The following is a 17,133-nucleotide window of genomic DNA, read 5'->3' as shown; positions in this document are numbered from 1 at the left end:
GCTTTATTAAAAATTCCTGTTTGAAACTTAAGCTGTTGTGGTCAAATTATAGTAATTCTTCATTTTTTGAGAATTAAAAGATTCTAACTTATTTTCATCAAAAAAGCCCACCAACATGCACAGCCTACCTACCAGTCAAATTAATTGAAGCTGATACATTTGCAGGTATCAAACAGAAAATTGCAGCAAATTTGTGAAGACAATAAGCAGGCTGTGTGTGTGAGAGAGAGAGAGAGAGTGTGTGTGTGTGTGTGTGTGTGTGTGTGTGTGTGTGTGTGTGTGTGTGTGTGTGTGTGTGTGTGTGTGTGTGCCAGCTGGTCCTGTCAGTGAGGGGGTCGCTGTCACCTCCAAGAGGAAGAGGACGGAGGAGAAAGAGCTCAGGGTTCCCTGTTTGAGTGGGAACAGTGTGTGTGTGTGTGTGTGTGTGTGTGTGTGTGTGGGAGTGGTGGGTCGTTGCTATGACGATGCCAGGCAGGGCCGGGCCATACGGTGCGGTGCGGGGTGCGGCATGCAGGCATGGAGAGCTAGCAAGCAGCTCGTGCCGCGTCTTAGCGGGATAATCCATTGTAATCCCACGCGGGGGAGTCGCCGGCTCGTCTCCCCCTCCACCACCTCCTCCACCTCCCCTCCCTCTTTCTCTCCAACAACCTCCCCATGGCGCTCCATCCCTTGGGATAGGAGGCCGAGGAGGAGGAGGAGGAGGAGGAGGAGGAGGAGGAGGAGAGGAAGGGGAGTGAAGGAATTAGCATCTGTTACCACTCTCGCTCAGGTTAGCTCCTCTGAGGAGAGGGAGGCGGGGGAGGAAAGCCTCTAGCTGTCACTGCGTAGTGAAGCCGCAAATGAAAAACGACAGGGGACGACCCATTAGAGCTTCCACCCTCCCTCTTCATCCCTCCATCCCTCCATCCATCCCTCTGTACTCCTCTCTGCTCCTTTGTACCTCTCCATACCCTCCAACCTTCTAATCTGCACTCCTCTCTGCCTCTTTCTCTGTTGTTTCTTTCCCTTTTCACCTCGCTCCCCTCTTCCTCCCCTCTCCACCTCTTCCTCTTCATCTCCTCTGCTTCTCCTGGTGGTTTTTATCTCTCTTCATGTTTCCACCTTTCTTCTTCCTCTCCTGCCTTGTCCTCTTATCCCTCTCCTTCTTTCTCCTGCAGCCCTTCCCTGCTTTTCTTCCTGGTTTTACTTCTCCTCTTTCTCTCCCTCCTCCTCCTCCTCTCCTTCCTCCTCTGCAGTCCACTCAACAACGCCCTGCCTGCTAATGACACTGAAATCGATTCAGTGCTCTTAATAGCTGACAGATAATTGTAGAAATGTAAAAGGCACCACACTTGTTTTTTTTTTTTTTGGTTTTGTTTTGTTTTTCAGTATCAGGCAAGGCCATTTGGTAAGCTGTGTGTGTGTGTGTGTGTGTGTGTGTGTGTGTGTGTGTGTGTGTGTGTGTGTGTGTGTGTGTGTGTGTGTGCACGCGCGCTTGTGTCTTGAATCCTGCATTAAATCAACAGTAATCTTCACATTCTCTCTCCAGTTAAAAACAACAGCATACAGATCCTGTTCTCTTCAGATTAAAGGTCCAAATGATGATGCAGTTTGAGCTGTACTGGGGTGGACAAAATAATAGAAACACCTGTCAGTATAGCTTAATGCAATTCACAGTAGTTTAAAGGTGCAATATGTTAGATTAAGCACAGCACGTCTGTTCAGAAGCATTTCACGCCTGATTTTTGCCTGCCTGATTATGTTCACTTGCTCAGATTTTGTTGATTAGGTCCTCTTTCCTTGGTCTTTGTGCTTCTACCATGAATAAGAAGGTTACCTGGTTAAATAGCTTCTTTTCGGTCAGTCTTTATGACTGTGAGTCTGCACGGGGTCTTTTATTTTGAAAATTAACCGGATTCTCCCTGCCATTTCTGTGTCTGATTTCCTGCCCGTCTGCTATGCTCTGTGCTAATTGGCTGTAATCAGCTCCAACTGATGTGGTGCAGCTGTAATGCGACACAGCCGTGCACAGTAGAATTTAGCCGTTATAATCACCTGAAAATAAGAATATCCACTGAGGCCAGCATGTTGTACAGCCATTTTTTTTAGTAGTGTAATTCATAGTGTAATTTAATTGAGTAATTGTTTTTCATCAGCATTTTTTCACTGACAGTAACTAATTATTATTATAATGATATTATATCAAAGCCCTACACAAACAGATGCCAGCATAAGTTAGCTTGCTAACTGCTAACATCACAGCAACTGATGCAATATGATGGCTCACATGTCTTTAGGACCTAGCTCACTGGCTGGCCAGCTTTGGTTATTCTGGTTTGGGGTCAACGTCTGTCCATCTTTGGTTTTAGACACTTTATTGTGCAACAAATTGTTGTAAACTGGAGTAAAGTTATTTTCCCTTCAGCGGTTTCTTCTCTGCTCCGCTCCATTAGGGACTAAGGCAAAACTAGCATGATATAAATGACAGAAAAACACTGTGAAGACACTGACAAAGAGCTGCAATGAAAAGAGTTAACGAAAATTAGGCAAATGGAATAAGTATTTCTCTCCCGGGGGACGGTGGTCACAACTCAAGGTCTAATATCTCTTTGAAGCTTTGAAGCCTGACAATTATAATAAAAAAATCTAAATTCTTCAAATTTGTCTTTGTGAGGACTGTAGATCCCTGTGTGACCTTTTCATTCTACACGCTAAAATGAAAAACATGCAACCTCAGCCACATGTAAAGACTCATTTATATGAAGTTTTGCACTAAAGTCACATTTAACCATAAAAACTTTAACTGATTATTTTCCAGTGCAGTGTAATGTTCTCAGAGTTGAGTTAAAAACACATTCCATTCGCTGAGACACATAATCCAGTGTGAAGACTGAAAGTTCATCCGGGACATAAGTTCAATACAATGCTCTGCTGCTGCTGCCTGTCGAAGGTCAGGGCACTCTGCTCTCCCAGGGGTCATTACTGCGTCCCAGACCATGAGACCATGTGACCGTGTGACGCACAGATCTCATACATACACCCACATCAACTCACATACAGACAGGGTGCAGAGCAGAGTCGGATAATGCAGCCTGTGACAGACACAGAATCAGACAAACCTTTCTATTCACATGCACAATATGAACACACAAACACACACAAGGTCACATTGTTTGTTTGAGCAGAACCGAGAAAGGGCAGCAACTTGACATTTACAACAATAAATCATGATGCAACTAAACATGAATGAAATGAAATGTTTGCTATTGGCAATCTGTTGATGTCTACTAAGTCAAATGGAGCGAGTGTCCTTGTCTTGTGCTGCATGAAAACATGTTTGCTGTCATGTGATTTTGTTTGGTTGGCTTCAGAGAGCACATAAAGAAAAATGTGGAGGAGTGTAGAAGTTGAAGGAGAAATTTATAACATATTTACAGTAATAAATAAAAAAAAATGACCACAATGTGTCACCAGAGATCAAGGAAACGTGTCTTCCTTTGAAATCTCTGCTTCAGTTTGTTTGTTTCATGTTAATAAATAGTTCAAATTAAATTCAGACTAATGTCTGTTTTTGAGTTGTAATAAATCATAATCTTTTAGAAAAAGGCAGATGTTTTAACAGTTAAATTGAGCAAAATGTTAATGGAGTTTGGCAGGCAGTGAGACAGACATGTTTTCAACCCATTTAATATAGGACTACAGTACTGGCTTTTGCACGTGCAATTGCTACGTATTGTTCCTTTAAGCTTAAAAGAAGCAAAAGAACTCAGACAGAGGAAGACATAAGAGAGTCAGAGGGAGCAAATGGAGAGTTGTGCCACAGGAGAGGAGAACTGACAGGAGGAGAAATGAATGGAGAGGCCGAGGAGGAGGCAGAGTTTATTTCCACCTCAGCAGGGTGTGTGTTTGCCAGTGTGAGCGGGGTTCACCCTCCCACCTCCCCGAGGCGACTGTTTACACGGCCTTTATTTCTTCACCACATTAAAGAAACAATCTGCTTAATTAATGCCAGGGTTTTTAATCTGCCCGCCCTGTTTAAATCAATGCACAAGTGCCCCCATCACTACAATAGAGACATTGATTTGTTGCGATCTCCCCTGTGTGCGCCTGAAATGTAAAATATCTTGCAATGATTATTAAATCATATTGATTGAGACACGCTCCTTCACTTCTGCACTCAGGTGATATATGTTGCATTTTTTAATTAAAGGACCGTTGCTCTCAAGTTCACATGAACCAGTATATCTTCTGTGTGATTAGAGATGCAAGTTGACTTAACATGTGACATTTGGTGGAAGCTTTGCTCCAAAAGACTTCTCAGTATCATCAGTGCATGTTGAATATTTTAAAGGGATATTTGGGATTATTTGAAGTAGTGTTGATCAAATTAAGTGTACATTATATGTGGAATATTTTCAGCACTTCACTTTGCTGTCAGGCAGACGGTTCTGATAGAAAACCACTGTTATATATGTCAGATAGCTCATGCTCCATACAAACCAAACTCCATAGGCAAAATCAGTCATTTTACCTTGCAGAAGACAGGAGGAGGACAAAGGAGTTGCTGCTGTACCTGTGCCTTGATGTGTTAGTTTGTTTGTGTTTTTGTGTGAATTTGGTGTTTTAAAATGTTAGTTCTGACCCACTGATGTCGCACAATAACACAAACAAACTAACAAATCAAGGCAGCGATAGACCAGCAGCTCCTGTGTTCTGTTTGGTTGGTTTGGAGAGAGCGATACTTGGCTTATATAACTGCAGTTTCCCGTCATAGAAGGCTGTCTGACATACAGCCAAACTTCACATAATCAGAACTATCAACAGTACTGTTGTCCTCCGCTCACTCCAACTCTGCAGCAACAATCAGATGCGGTTTATCACAGAAACCGTTTTCTCAAATGATCTGTACCCTCATATCTGCTGTAATTACCATCTGTGCTGAAGCAGTTTATTCATTGATCTATATGGCAGCATGTTTTAAATAATTCACCACGTGTTTGATGTTATTTAATTTTATTGTTGGTGCTCAACAACATCAGTCGGTACTCGCAAAGAAAGAGAGCTGAATAGTAGATGAATGCTTGAGCTTTTTTCATCATTCTTTGCAATTAAAATGCTGCTAGATGTTCTGTGTAACTTGGATCTTCTTCTCTCCGCCTGCGCTTAAAGTGCCTCGTTTTGATTTCAAGTAGAATTTTTTTTTTTTTTCTTTTAGAAGATTTTTATGTTATTTTTATGTGGTCGCCTGTGGTTAAATGGTTAACACGGCATCTTTGGACCACAGCGTTCCTGGTGTGAGTCCAGCTGAGGACCTTTGATGCCTTTCATTCCTCCTCCTCTCTCCCTCATTTCCAATCATCTCCTCTTTTGTCAAAATCTGTGATAGATGTTTTAAAAATGGCAAAAAGAAGATTATGTTTTATAACACACTTGATATCGAAGGTTTTTAGGAGTCCACAGTGAGCTTTAGGAGACACAGAACCGGATATGTGACGCTGACTGGCCGGTTGATCGGTGCATCTCTAAGTTTGAGCCTTGGATGATAAAGAAAAAATTTGTAAAAAATGTAAAAAAAAATTCTTAGTGTCTCCCAGTCTTTAACATGCAGAAGCAGAAACCAGGAAAGCATGATGTTTCCCTGCAAAGTCAAGGTGCTCTAGAAATGATCAGTTTTTTAGGATGAAGACAAACCAGCTCTTCTTTAAACACAAAGCTGCTGCCGTCTCTGTAACTTTAAGTTCCCAGGTTTGAAGGTTTTAAACAGCCAAAGAAAAATGTGTTCGGATCTGCTTTACTTGTCTGAACTCTGCGGAGAAACTCGCTGATGTGTGCAAGTCTCAAAACAAATGATCGCTGAAATAACAGCGTGAGCTTGAATTAATTCTCCTTTATAACTCACAGCTTTGGGTTCTGCAAGAGGAAGATTTATACCTTGTAAAACGGACTTATCAGCCTGAATCTCGCAGTGTGATTGAGACGAGAGCATCATTACCAGTAATGGAGACGCTGCCAGTTCAGAACAAATTAGATTCTGGTAAAATTTAAAATCTGATCTCCTTAATAGAAGCGAGTGAGCTCCACATCCAGAATGACGATTTAGCTTTTGAGCTGTTTCACTTGACTCATCTCCTCCTCCTCTTGCTCTCATAATCATCTAAATGCCAAAAAATGTAAATGTCAGCAGGCTGATGATTTTGGTGTGGGTGTGTGTGTGTGTGTGTGTGTGTGTGTGTGTGTGTGTGTGTTTTTTTTTTTTTTTTTTTTACTCTTCCTTGGAGTGACAAAGCAGGAGTGGAGTGAGTAGAAAAGACAGGAGACGAGCGTGATTTACAGCGTGTTAAAGGCCCCGCGTCCCCCTCTGCGCTGCTTGGAGCTAACAGCTTGACAGTTAATACGACCGTTTGCACGCCGTAAACACAGAAACTCACAGACACACACCTGTTTATGGACACACACACACATTGATGGAGATGTGTGTTGCCAGGTCAGCTGATGCAGCATCTTCCTCCTCCTCCTCCTCCTCCCAGTGGATTGTGGGTTGAACAATGATTGACTGTCTCCGTCCACCTGTCCTGCTTCTCTTTGGGGACACACAGGCTTTTAGCTCTTTGTGTGCATGTGTGTGTGTGTGTGTGTGTGTGTGTCCTTGACGCAAGGAGACATTTGCCCTCTTAAACACTCCGGGGTGCCCGCTGTGCCCCGGTGCCCCTCAGGCTGCTGGGAAACACTAAACACCGCCATGCATCACAGTCACTGCACCTCTACCCAGTGACCGAACCAGAGGGAGGGTGTAACAAGGAGGTGGGGAAGGACAAAGATAAACATGATGGTGAAGGACAGAAACAGGAAAAGAGGGAGAGAAGAAGAAGAAGAGGAGAAGTGGAGAGGTGGGAAAGATGGCGGCAGGTGAGGAAGGAGGTAGAGAGTCTCTCCTGCCAGTAAAAGGTCATTCTTCAGCCCCACTTCAGTGTGTCATTGAGAAATGAGCCCTGCTTTGTCCGCATCAAGTGTTGACTCATGAAAAAGTGGAGGTAAAGGCTTCACACTAAAAGGAACGCTCCCCCTTTGCAGAGGACAGCAGCTGTAGTCAGTTTGGTTTCACCGCAGCCGTAATGGAGACTCACCCAACTAACAATTAATCTGTTTTAAAATGTCAGAAAATCAGTTTCCCAAAGCTCAAGATGACATCCTGAGATGTTTTGTTTTACCCACAACCCAAAGATAATCAGTTTACTGTCAGAGGAGTAAAGAAAGCAAAGAATCGTCACATTTAAGATGCTGAAATCAGAGAATTTTGCTTCACCAATAAATTGCTAAAAAAAAAAAAAATCTTTTGGCAGCACTGAAGAGACAATAATGCATCATGGAAGTATCATATTTAACTATTTAGCTGAGTATTTGCTCATGTTACATTCAGGTATTTGCAGTAATATAATAAAAAAAAACAACAAAACATTTATTTAGAACTCAAACAATTTTATTATTAATTAGCAAATGTAGTCCCAGCTAGCAAGCTACTAACTAACTCTATTAAGCTCGCTAACTGTGATGAACTGATGCATCAGTTTTCCAAGATTGCGAACTTAATAACTCCGAGAAAACACAAACAAACATGTAGATAGTCATAAATGAAAATAGATAATCGCAAATGAAGGAAGCACTAAGTTGTGTTAGATTAAGTTGTTAAATGATCCAGTGTAAGCTGTATTATCTCATGTAAAAGCAGTTGCTAAAACGCGCTCCCAGTACTGATGTGCATGTAAACACGTGAATTAAAATTTGTGTATCTGAGCATCATGAAGTGTGTAACTCAGTACGAAGTCGTATGCATGAATGAGCGTGCTGTGCAGCACTCGTGTGCGAGGCTGAATGAACGTGTTTTATTTGTGTCATAACTCTTGAACTTTGGTGTCGTGACTCCTGTGGAGAAACAGCTTTAAGTGAACAATAATGTTTCATGTGCTGTTTTACAGCCGCTTTTCAAGTGCTTCATCCTGCCCGAGCAGAGTTACTCGACAGGAGAGCAAATGTTAGTGTTTCCTGTCATTGTCTGCTGCGTTTAGAAAGGTCACGTGCAAACACAAGCTCGCTATACGCACAAAGGATGATTCTGACTGTTTGATTTCATACAGCAGAGAGGGAGGAGGGCTCTCAATACCTCATTGTTTTCAGATGCAGACAGAAAAGGAGGGGAGGAGGAGGGGGAACGTAGAATGCTGGGATCTGACTGTGATACTTTGAGATGCTCACTGTGTCACATTGGGGTATCGTGGCACCTTAAATATAATAATAATAATAAACTTAATTTGCGTTGCACCTTACAAGAAATGCAGCCCAAAGTGCTTTACAGTAGTAATTCCCAAAGCCTGGGTCAGGATCCAAAGGTGGGTCACATGAGATTTTATTTGGGTCCCGAAATGAATAAGACTAAAAGACCATAATAAATGTAAAATAAGATGAAAAACCTGAGTAAAAGCAAGATAAAGATGAGAATAGAACACATGCAAGGATGAAAATATAATGCATAACATAAGATGGAAGTTGATGTGAAATTCTGATGTTCTGGGTTGGTAAAGAGTACCGAGCAGCAAAATAATGAGAAAATAAGGAAATACGGGCAGAGAGCTGCAGGGTCTCTGCAGATACAGACACCACCACACACTGACAGTGAGTCAGAGGTTAAATTGTGTTTATATGAGTCAATATGTTATTTTTTTCTTTTTTGGAAGAATGTAATGAATAATTCACCTTTAAATTTTAGAATTACTCTTTTCAGCTACTTTATACTTCCTCTCCACTACAGTTTGGAGGCAAATTTTGTGCGTTTTACTCCTTTAAGCTACATTTATTTGATGACTTCAGTTACTTCAGAGAATCAGATCATTAATAGAAAATTTGAATCAACTATTATGATGTATTACGATGTACTGCAGTATATAAAGTGGCCTAATTCACAGTCGGTTAGTGCTGTGGGAGGGACACTGAGGAAGACTGCAGAGTGGACGAGACTCAAGGAGAGGCTTTTTATCTGCAATCATAAGAAAAACAGAAACAAAGACTCTGATAATTGTAAAATGATGAATATTAGAGCTAATAATTGACCCTCAACAAAATTAGGGAAAATAGACAGTGGAAGCTGAGGAGGAGGAGAGCAGAGATCCTTCACTGTGTAATCAAGCAGGGATAGAGGGACGGAGGGACAGAGGGACAGAGGGATGGAGGGATGGAGGGATAGAGGGACGGAGGGACAGAGGGATGGAGGGATAGAGGGATGGAGGCATGGAGGGACGGTGGTCTTGCTGCTGAGGGGGGATTTGTGCCGAGGCGGCTAGAATTAGGTTGGCCTTCGCCTCTACGCATGAATACTCCTTACACACTCATAAACACACTCTGCCAGGCTTTTCTACCTCCAGGTCCCAGGGCTTCCCTCCCGCTCACTCCATCTCCTTTCCCTTTTTATTTAAGTCAGACCCTCTCCTCTCTGTCTTTCTCTTCTCTCTTTATTCTCCCTCAAAGAAAAATCAGGTTGTATGATGTTTAAGATAAGACATGTAATAAAAAAATGTAAGAAAGGAAATAAAAATGGTTTTCACTTTATTTTCACAATATATTAGAACCCTTTATGTACAGTATATACTCTCTACTAGACAGCACACTACATTATATACTACTGCAAGTAAACATAAGATAAAATGAGACGTACTTTAAAGGAGAAATCTGCTATATATTTACTGTAATAAATCATAAAATGACCATGATATGACATCAGAGATTATGGAAACATGCATGTTGAAATATTCACTTCTCTTCCTTTGAAATTTCTACTCTGGCCCTTAACTTGTGTTTTTGTTTGCCTGTTTCACATTAATAAAAGTTCAAATTAATGCTGAATGATCGCTGAATGTCTTAACTGTCTGTTTGTGAGTTGTAACTAATCATTAATTATCTTTAAGGAGTAGATGTGTCTAACGCTGAAATTGGGGAAAATGTTAATGGAGTTTGGCAGGCAATGAGTGAACTTAAAGGAGCAATATTTAGCAATTGCACATGCAAAACAATAGTACAGTAGTCTAAATAGCAAGTTGGAGCCATAGATTGTGTATTAAGTAGGTTGACATCCTATTTAAATTGTTTGTCCCTCGCCTCCTCCTGGCAAGACTTGGGGAGGTTCTGCAGGCTGCAGGAACACTGCAGGAAGAGTGCAAAACTTGCACAACAATAAACTGACAACAGTGACAGTGACAACAAATCCCCCACTTTGGGTTGATCAGCTGTTTATAACTCTGTCTGGCTGTTGATGTAGTTCAGCCTGTTATCCTGAAAACAAAAAGCCCACTGCTCTGAAGATACACACTCAGGAGTGGCTGCCCATCTCACTGCCTGCCAAACTCCATTAATGTTTTGCTACCATTATAAATGTCTAAGAAAATAAAGTTCAAAGTTCTGGCTGTATTTCAACTTAACACAGTTCTTTAAGCTCTGATGACATGTTGTGGTCATTTTATGATTTATTTGATTAAATATTGATGGAGTCATCATCTTTTGTTATTATCAAACTATAATGTTGCACTCGTCTTGCACTCCTGCAGTGTTCCTGCAGCCTGCCTGAGCTTCCTTGAGGAGGTGGTGAAGGAAATCAACTGACTTCAGCCACATTGAATAGGATTTCGGCCTATTTAATATACAGACTATGGCTTCAACTCACTATTTAGACTGCAGTACTCATGTTTGGATGCACAATTTCTATATGTTGCTCCTTTAAGATGTAAGTGTAAAAATTAAAAAAAAATGTGAGAAAAGAAAGAAAAAATGCACATCACAACACTATTTACACAATACACTGCAACCCTTTAGGTACAGTATATACTCTATACCAGACATGATGTCCTCTATACTATTGCAAGTAAATATATGATAAAGTGAGATGTATTCTAACAGTTTCATGGTGATGCTGAGAGCAGAAGAAGAAAAGAGCTGCAATAAAAATCTAAAAATCTCTCCCACGTGCCTGTCCCTTTGCCTCAGTCTCTCTCCACCCTTCCCCCTCCCATCCCCCATCTCAATCCTCCCTCATCCTCTCCTCCTGCTGCTGCTGCTGCCCCCACCCTCGAGCCATGACCCCCCTCCCTCTCCTCCTCCTCCTCCTCCTCCATCCACCCCCCTCCTGACCTCTTTCCTTCTGCCTGGCTGTACCTCCCTCGATAGTGTATCGCCCTCTCTACCCATCCCTCCATCCCTCTCTCCATGCAGCGGTTTGGGCTCCACCCCTCCCTCCCTCCCTCCCCCACCGGACGAATGACACAGTCGATACCATCCTCAGCCCCCTCCCTCCCTCTCTCTTTCTATACATCACTTTCTTTCCTTACAATCCAGCCTCTGCAGGGGTTTTTTGCACTGTTGACTCATTCAAATTACCTCCTCTTCCTCTTTTGCGTCTCCCTCCTCTTCGTCTCTATCCTCCAATCATCTTTAATTGGAGCCGCTTTCTGTTTCTATTTCAACTCCAGTCTTTCTGCTCTGTCTCATTCAGTCTCTCTCTATGTTCATCAGTTCCTCCATTCATTCATCTCTTTCCATCTTTGTGTACTTTTATGATGCTGGGAAAATTGTGGCACAGAATAAAGCGACTCTGTTTAAATAGTGAAACATGAATTGGGGTAAAACTGGAAGTTGCACGCAGGCTGTTTAAAATTCGAACAATTTCTCTCCAGGTTTCTCCGTCCGTCCTCTCCCTGTCTTTGTGCGAGCAGGAAAGCTTCATTGTGCGTGTGCACGACGGGCCGTGGAGCAGTCGTCTCCTCAGAACAATAAAACTTAACAGTCAGGCGGACAGGCATCCATCCTGCCTGCCAGCCTGCTTGGCACACACCATTTATTCCATGATCACTTATTTAGTAGCCTGTCTTCCTGAAAAGAGATACAGACAGAGATGGAGGGAAAAGGATGGAGAACCTGCTGTGGCAATAAATCCTGAAGCATTTAACAGCAGTAAACCCCCTTTTCTTTAGTTTTTCATGAGGATTAAGTTCAGTTAGAGCTAAAACATTTCATGAAATCATTAAAAATCATAGAAAATGGGTATTTACCAACAGCTGGAATTTCTATTTATGGTTATGAAAGGAGAATCTAGCAACAACAACAGGGCAGCAAAGCCAAAGGTGTTAATTATCAATGAAATTTAACATAAAGCACAATCAATATTATTCGATTTGAAACAGCAAGTTGGCTGTTTGTGGAGGATTTACAGGAGTTGTTACCTGAGCCACAATTCAATCAGTGCTTCACAACCTTTTCAGCTTTTCACCCTTTAAAACACGTTTCTTGATTAATTAATTAATTAGTTGTTTGGGCCTAAAAATGGTGAAAAATGTTGATCAGTGTTTCCCAAAAGTCCAAATTGACGTCCTGTTGTGTTCAATAATAAATGGAAACATGGTCAAACACGACTCTTCTCACTGACTGTAATGGTTTAGTCGACTCTGATGTGGCAAATTTAACGAATCCCTGTGAATTCTGTGCAGCCTTTGCTTTTTTTCACCAAACTCAGCGCAACTTTTCTGCAAAATGTGGCCAATCATTGAAGCTTCCTCCAAGTTCCACCAATCACAGCACTCCTCCACACAAACATCATACATGTGCGCCTCAATGAACTGACTCACTGTTTTATTTTATTATTCATTATTTTTTGCATTTCTATTTTATTTTATCATGGTTACTGAAAAGAACAGAACATTTGTCATTCACAATTATCAAAGCTCTATGGATTTTTATTATATAATTCCCCCAGGTGCACTTCTTCATCTACAAATAAAGCATATTTTGTTTGTTTTTGTAATCCTGAGCTTCTTTGGTGAAGTGATTTAGAACACTCAGAACAGAGTGCAAAATAGTTTCCTTTGATTTGAATTAATTATGCAAAAAAATGAAATTTTCTTTTGCAATTATCACTTTTTTTCCACTGTGTCCGCTGTGAAAAAAAAAAAAAGAAGGCAGTGATACCTCTGGCAGGAGGAAGAGGATGTCACAGTGATTCAGACAAAGTAGGAGGAAGATGAGCTAGGTAATGACGATGGTGGTGGTGGGGGAGGGGCCTCTGTCATAATGCGGGGTGTTGACTGTGTTATTGTGTGGCCCGGACTGCAGACGGGATGGATTTAATCAAATAATCAGACACTGCTCCCTCTACCACGCGCCACTCGACCCGGAACAATGGCCTCCACATGAGCTGCATGTGCTGCATTTCACTCACAACACAAAACCACCTCTCCGCTGCTTTGGAGGAACTACTCAAGCTGAAATAGGAGAAATTAAGACGGAAAAATTGACTACCATGTTGTTTTATTCACCCTCATTGTAACTGCAGGTTCCCAGGAAGTCATTAGCAGTCAGTACAGCAGCTCGTGGCTTTAGAGAACTTTAGAGGACTCATTATTTCCCTCCCAGCAGCAGACAGTCTGGAGATTATTTCCTCATGTCAGAGTCATCACTGTCACAGTCCTGCTGGCTGCAGGAAGACAGTAACTGTCCCCCAATTTCATTCCAGCTGTGAGACAGTTGAGGCTGTGATGATGAGATTTCCTGTTTGTCTGCAAAATTATTCATTTCATTATTTCCTTACGTTAGAAAATACAGGAGTGTACACAACTACACAAACACTTACACAATGTAGAAAGGAGTGCAGGTGTTCCGCAACAAATAATATCACTGTGGAGCTGCAGTTTACAAGTCAGAGAGAAGTATGAAGAACAGGATGATTTCTGAGGTTGATGGTCGTGGTCCTATAGGCCCTTTTACAGTTTGTAATCAGTGAGAAAGCTGCGTGCGCACACTTTGGCAACGGAAGTATGGTGGACCACAACAGCTTGTCAATGGGCCGCTGCAAACACAAGAAGTTTTGATCACGTCCTCACTCCAGTCCACACTTTAAACAGTTTGTAGCCATAGACAGCGCTGATTGCTCTGAAATGACAAAAAATAAGTTATATCCCACTAACTTTTTTTTTTAAACTTTCTTAAAATTTGTTGTTTGCAGCATATGTAATACACAAACTGTTATGAATATGAGCTTCAGTTTGTGTCTCCTCTTTGTCAGTGTGTCCATCACTTGTCTCTTGCACCAACAGGACTTACGCCTGGTCTCAGGACGTTTTCAGACCTGTGGTTCATTTGGTCTGGACTCTTCGCAAACAAACCAAGAGATGGAAACATGTACTTTGACAGACTGACAGGGAAGTCATTGATGGGACAGTTTTGGTGGCTGTCATCCTGCATCATCAGTGCATCATCAGGACCCATGTGGGAAAATCAAATTCCCCTGACTGACTGAGGTTTACGCAGCACTTCAGTGCTTCAGATGTGTATATTTAAGCTCACAAACAAATAACCAATATGAGCAAATGTTGCCATGTCATAAATAATGACTGACAGATAGAAACAGGATCACTAGGAGGCGTCTTGTAGCCTACAGGACACTGCACACCTGTGTGCTACTCGCTCATCTGCGGTGACTTGTATGTGCATAACGTCCAGAGAGACGGCTGACAGAGTTTAAGCATTTTTTTAAATTTATAAACTGGTCACCATTTACTTCCATTGTTTGGGAGATTCTGCAACACTGTTTACCTGTGAAACTCCAGCAGTGTTTTGTGGACTGAAAATCTACACTCGACCTTCAATCAGCATGAGGGCGAGAAGATAATGACTCAATTTTCATTTCCTTTCATTTTCAGACAGTTTTTTTGTCCACACATATTGAATTTGAGCTTCAGTTTGTGTCTTCTTCTTGTCAGTGTGTCCATCACTCTCCTCTCACATCCCACTAAACACTCTGTGTTCATCTGCTGCTGGAACCAGTTTACCAACAGAAAAATGTGTTTTTCAATCTGTGAAATCTCACCTCTCTGTCTGTCTCCTTTCAGAGGACTCATCATCAGAGAGCGGCAGTGGAAACGGCCTGCCCGCCCTGACTCCTCCCTCCTCCGCTGTAACAGACGGCGCCATCATCAGGGAAACCGAGGTGGTCAATGGCAACGGCGGCCCCGCCCCGCTGGACTTCAGCACGCCCACTTCCTCCTCCTCCTCGTCCGAGGACCAGCAGCCGATGAACCTGAGCGACCCGCCCCCTCAGCGCCTGCCGCTGTCCACCTCACACCTGCCTGTCACTGTGTCGGCGGCGGCCGCCGCACTGCTCGGCGCCCTGCATCCCAACGCGCCCGAGGAGCTCCGCAGGAAGTACCCGCTGGCCGCCAAACCACCCCTGGCACCACACCCGGCCCTGCCGCTGCCACACACACACACCCTTCACACACATAATGCACACACTCCCAACACACACTCCCAGTCCCACACACACACCGCGGAGCTGCGACTGGACCGAGACGGCAGGGACTACGGGGGCAAGGTGAGACCACACACACACACACACACACACACACTGCACACACATACACACAAGTGATTTGTTTACAAAGAGATGTGTATATTTTTTCATCTAACAAAGCTGGTAGGTTATTTATTATCCATCCAATCATCATCCTGGTCACTAATTCAGTCTGTATTTCATCAAACCTGCATGGATCAGATTTGTTTGAAGAATAACCTGCTATAAAACAGTGATTTATTGTTTTCACACTTCACTTTTTGTACAGATTAAACGTGTTAATTGGTGAGCTTTGGTGGTGCTGATAGGTGGATTAGCTGTTAGTCTTTGTGATAAGCTAAGCTAACCACCTGCTCGCTGTAGCTTCATTCTCAGCGAACACACAGCCACCGGAGACAACCTCAGTTTATACAACTCCTTTATCGAACCCTGACGAGCCCCCAGATTGTTACGTTCCCCAGAGGTGGTCCAGAGGATGACACATTGTTGGCACATTGTTCTTTGTTTGTTCTAACTTAAACAGACAACAAATGAACATTAACTCTACATCCTAAATCAGATAACAGACACACCAAACAAGACACTAGCCACACGCTAGCATCACACCAGCCAAACACCAACATTACACCCACAGGGGCCCCAAAATATTTAAAATTAGGGCCCACACATGTTTAAAAATGCCATGATTACCCCTTAAGCAAAGTAAACCAAGATGAAAATTGAACTGCAGTCATTTTCAGTCTCATTTTAGCAAGTTTCCCCTACAGTATGAGGACTGAAATGATTTTTAATAAAGGTGCTGATAAACTAAAGTAACTTTTGAAAATAAAGCCAAGAAAACCCTGAATGTTGAATAGTCTTAAAAGTATAAAAAGTGATGAATGTTCTGCAGTATTTATTGTTTAAAAGGTGAAGGTTGCGATTCAGAGTCACAGCTAATAAAGTGAAAAAGTAATTTTGTATTTCATGGTACATTAGTGTAGCTTCTCCGCTTTCTGTCCTTCCTGCTGTTGTCTGCACTCGCTCTGCTCAGCTGGAGAAAACAAAGTTGTTTTTCTCTTTCAGAAGATGCCATTTACTTCCACTCATTCATTCACACTGAAATGATCTATTAGAGTAAACATGAAATCTTTGTTTGATTTAGTTTTATTGCCACATCCGTGTCGTCTTATTTAGTTCGTCTTTGTGGAGACATGAAAGGCGAACACAGTCATTTATGAAGAGGAGTCAGCAAATGGAATTATAAAATAAAAAGATGGAGGTTGAAAGGAGGTGCAGGGTGACCAGATGAGATCTCTCTCCTTCCTTCCTCCTCTCGCTGTCTTTGTACGGAGCTGAATAGCAGAACCTGACAGACAATACCCACCGGCCTTGGAGGGAACGCATTACCGCCAGACAGTCTACTGGAGGACACAAACACAGCTCAAACAGTCCTCACACGTTCACCAACACCGGCAGCTGCAGGCAGCACAGACTTTGTTCGTACTTAGATTTTCTGTCAAGAGTGACTCATTTTCTGGGTAACTAAATCTTTTAATAACTTTTGATCACAAAGCAGTCTAGAATTAGAGTTTGTTAAAATACAACACATGGAAACAGCCGACTTCCTGTTGGGTTTATGCATCTGGGTGTGATACATATGTGGGGTTGTTGTTCAGAGGACTTGGCCAAGCAGTTTAGCCACGCCTACCGCCAAAGGTTATATCACACCAAATTTTTCACAGCAACCAATGTGTGTGCCAGGTTTCGTGCACCATTGAGCTCGTTTAGCCCCT

At 42.3% G+C, this 17,133-nt stretch overlaps 1 protein-coding gene across 2 annotated transcripts in view; it reads left to right on the top strand.

The window, feature by feature from the left end:
* The window catches only part of LOC146324600 (nucleolar protein 4-like), a 210,457-nt gene that overhangs the window by 182,033 nt on the left and 11,291 nt on the right, over positions 1-17,133 (top strand). For both annotated transcript variants that reach the window (XM_084720183.1, XM_084720182.1), the window contains exon 6: positions 14,898-15,379. In XM_084720183.1, the coding sequence (XP_084576309.1) occupies positions 14,898-15,379 (482 nt within the window). The remainder of the gene's footprint in view (positions 1-14,897; positions 15,380-17,133) is intronic.

Source organism: Lutjanus erythropterus, chromosome 6 (assembly GCF_056507025.1).
Source record: "Lutjanus erythropterus isolate fLutEry1 chromosome 6, fLutEry1.hap2, whole genome shotgun sequence".
In the NCBI taxonomy this organism is placed as follows: Eukaryota; Metazoa; Chordata; class Actinopteri; order Lutjaniformes; family Lutjanidae; genus Lutjanus; species Lutjanus erythropterus.
Note: the sequence above shows the minus strand (reverse complement) of the source record. Positions and strands in the feature narration are given on the sequence as shown.